The 1,948-nt window shown below is 38.5% G+C and overlaps 1 protein-coding gene across 1 annotated transcript in view; it reads left to right on the forward strand.

The window, feature by feature from the left end:
* LOC104955407 (forkhead box protein J3-like) overlaps positions 1-1,948 on the forward strand; it is an 11,579-nt gene that overhangs the window by 4,940 nt on the left and 4,691 nt on the right. Inside the window, exon 5 of the mRNA XM_010782734.1 lies at positions 1,782-1,883. Coding sequence (XP_010781036.1) covers positions 1,782-1,883 — 102 coding nt within the window. The remainder of the gene's footprint in view (positions 1-1,781; positions 1,884-1,948) is intronic.

The following is a 1,948-nucleotide window of genomic DNA, read 5'->3' on the forward strand; positions in this document are numbered from 1 at the left end:
GGAGTTGAAAGTCCGTGTTGCCCAGCGACAGCTCCAAAACATCACTGCTCTAGAGGAGATCTGCATGGAGGAATGGGACCAAAATACCAGCAACAGTGTGTAGAAAACCTTGTGAAGACTTACAGAAAACGTTTGACCTCTGTCATTGCCAACAAAGGGTATATAACAAAGTATTGAGATTAACTTTTGTTATTGACCAAATACTTATTTTCCACCATAATTTGCAACTAAACTCTTTAAAAATCAGACAATGTGATTTTCTGGATTGTTTTTTCTCAATTTGTCTCTCATAGTTGAGGTATACCTAGGATGAAAATTACAGGCCTCTCATCTTTTTAAGTGGGTGAACTTGCACAATTGGTGGCTGACTAAATACTTTTTTGCCCCACTGTATGTGACTTGGGATCCCTCCTAGTATCGTACTTATCAGACAAAAAAAGGATTCTGGCTGTGTTTAAATACCTAGAAGTATCTAAAAAGCAGCCATGATAACAGCTGTTTGAACTCTCTAAATGCTATGGAAAGCTCTTTCAATGCTGATCTTGTTTACCATAGTGTACACTGGAACATCCTCTCCCAAACAAAAGGAGATAATGCCATACCTCAATTCCTTGGTTCAGCAACATTTAAAGTGGTGCACCATTTGGCCATCAATCATAACCGTTTGCTTTGGATTTATTAAAAACATAGGTGGCATTCTGTCATTACAGGAACCCTCACTTGAATTGTAAATCATAATGTAGTTTGCCACTGTTCTAATTTTATATGTGTTCATATCTCACATCTCACGCAGCGATTTCTCTCCTCTGCTGCAAACCTTTTCCCAGATTCTTCTCAAGGAACCCTCAAAGTGTATAGTTTCCTGTTTCATATATATTGATGCCCCAAAAAATGATATAGGTCTCCTGACTCCCAAAGCCACATTGGTGTGAATACAATTCAGCTAATAAATCCGAATAGGCCCGTCTCTACACAGACTCATTGCATTTATATTATTCGGTTTCCTCTCTGAGGTCCCAGAGCGCTGGATAATATGAGGCTGTGCTGATACAGAGGCATCTCCCAAGCTTTACCTAGGCTTTCCTGCTCACGTTCCCAGATTTTTTTGTGTTTTTTTTTCCTTTGTGTCTGTGCAACAGAGCTCTCAGGCCAAAAAAGGACTCTTCAGACATTATTTATCTAGGTTAGTATTCCCCTCAACCAATCAGAGGATGAATGAAAACAATCCCTCTGTCTTTGATCCACCGTCTCAGAATGTATTGTTGTTTAGTTTGTGGTGAGAAAAAAAAGCATCTTACTTTTCTTCTTTCATTTATTTTCATAAGCAGAGCTGTGGCTGGGTTTTATTCATGTGAAGTCACACCACCTTGTGGTTGACTGCAGAACTTGAAACACATACCACTCTTTAATCTGGTTCAGTTCACATGATTCAGATCATTTGACACTCTCACATTGATCAGAAGAAGACAACAACATTGATGCCGGATGAATCACTAAAGTGATATATCGTGGAGTAAATGTTCCTGTTTCTCAAAATGTTTTGTCTCTGTTTATACATTTGTATAATATACAATAATCTTTAATTAAATATCTTTGAGTTTTTACTGTTATTTTGACAGACAAACAATTAAAGAAAATGTAAGATCTCAACAATTTCCAAATGACGATGAGACAAAACAGTTATCTAGATCTCATTGGTAATGAGAATGATTCTCTTTTTTTTGTTGCTTTATCTCGAATTTGCTACATTTTTAAAAGTGTGTGTATGTGCTCTTTATTAGGCATGTCATCAGACTGGTACCCAAACCTGGACTGGCTGAAAGAGAGCTGCCGCATCGCTACCAGCTACAACTGGGCTGACGTAGACCTCTCCCCATTTCAAGGTAGCACACACACACACACACACACACACACACACACACACACACACACACACACACACACACAA

The sequence above is a fragment of the Notothenia coriiceps genome, unplaced genomic scaffold (assembly GCF_000735185.1).
Source record: "Notothenia coriiceps isolate Sejong01 unplaced genomic scaffold, NC01 NC01_scaffold00024667, whole genome shotgun sequence".
Classification (NCBI taxonomy): Eukaryota; Metazoa; Chordata; class Actinopteri; order Perciformes; family Nototheniidae; genus Notothenia; species Notothenia coriiceps.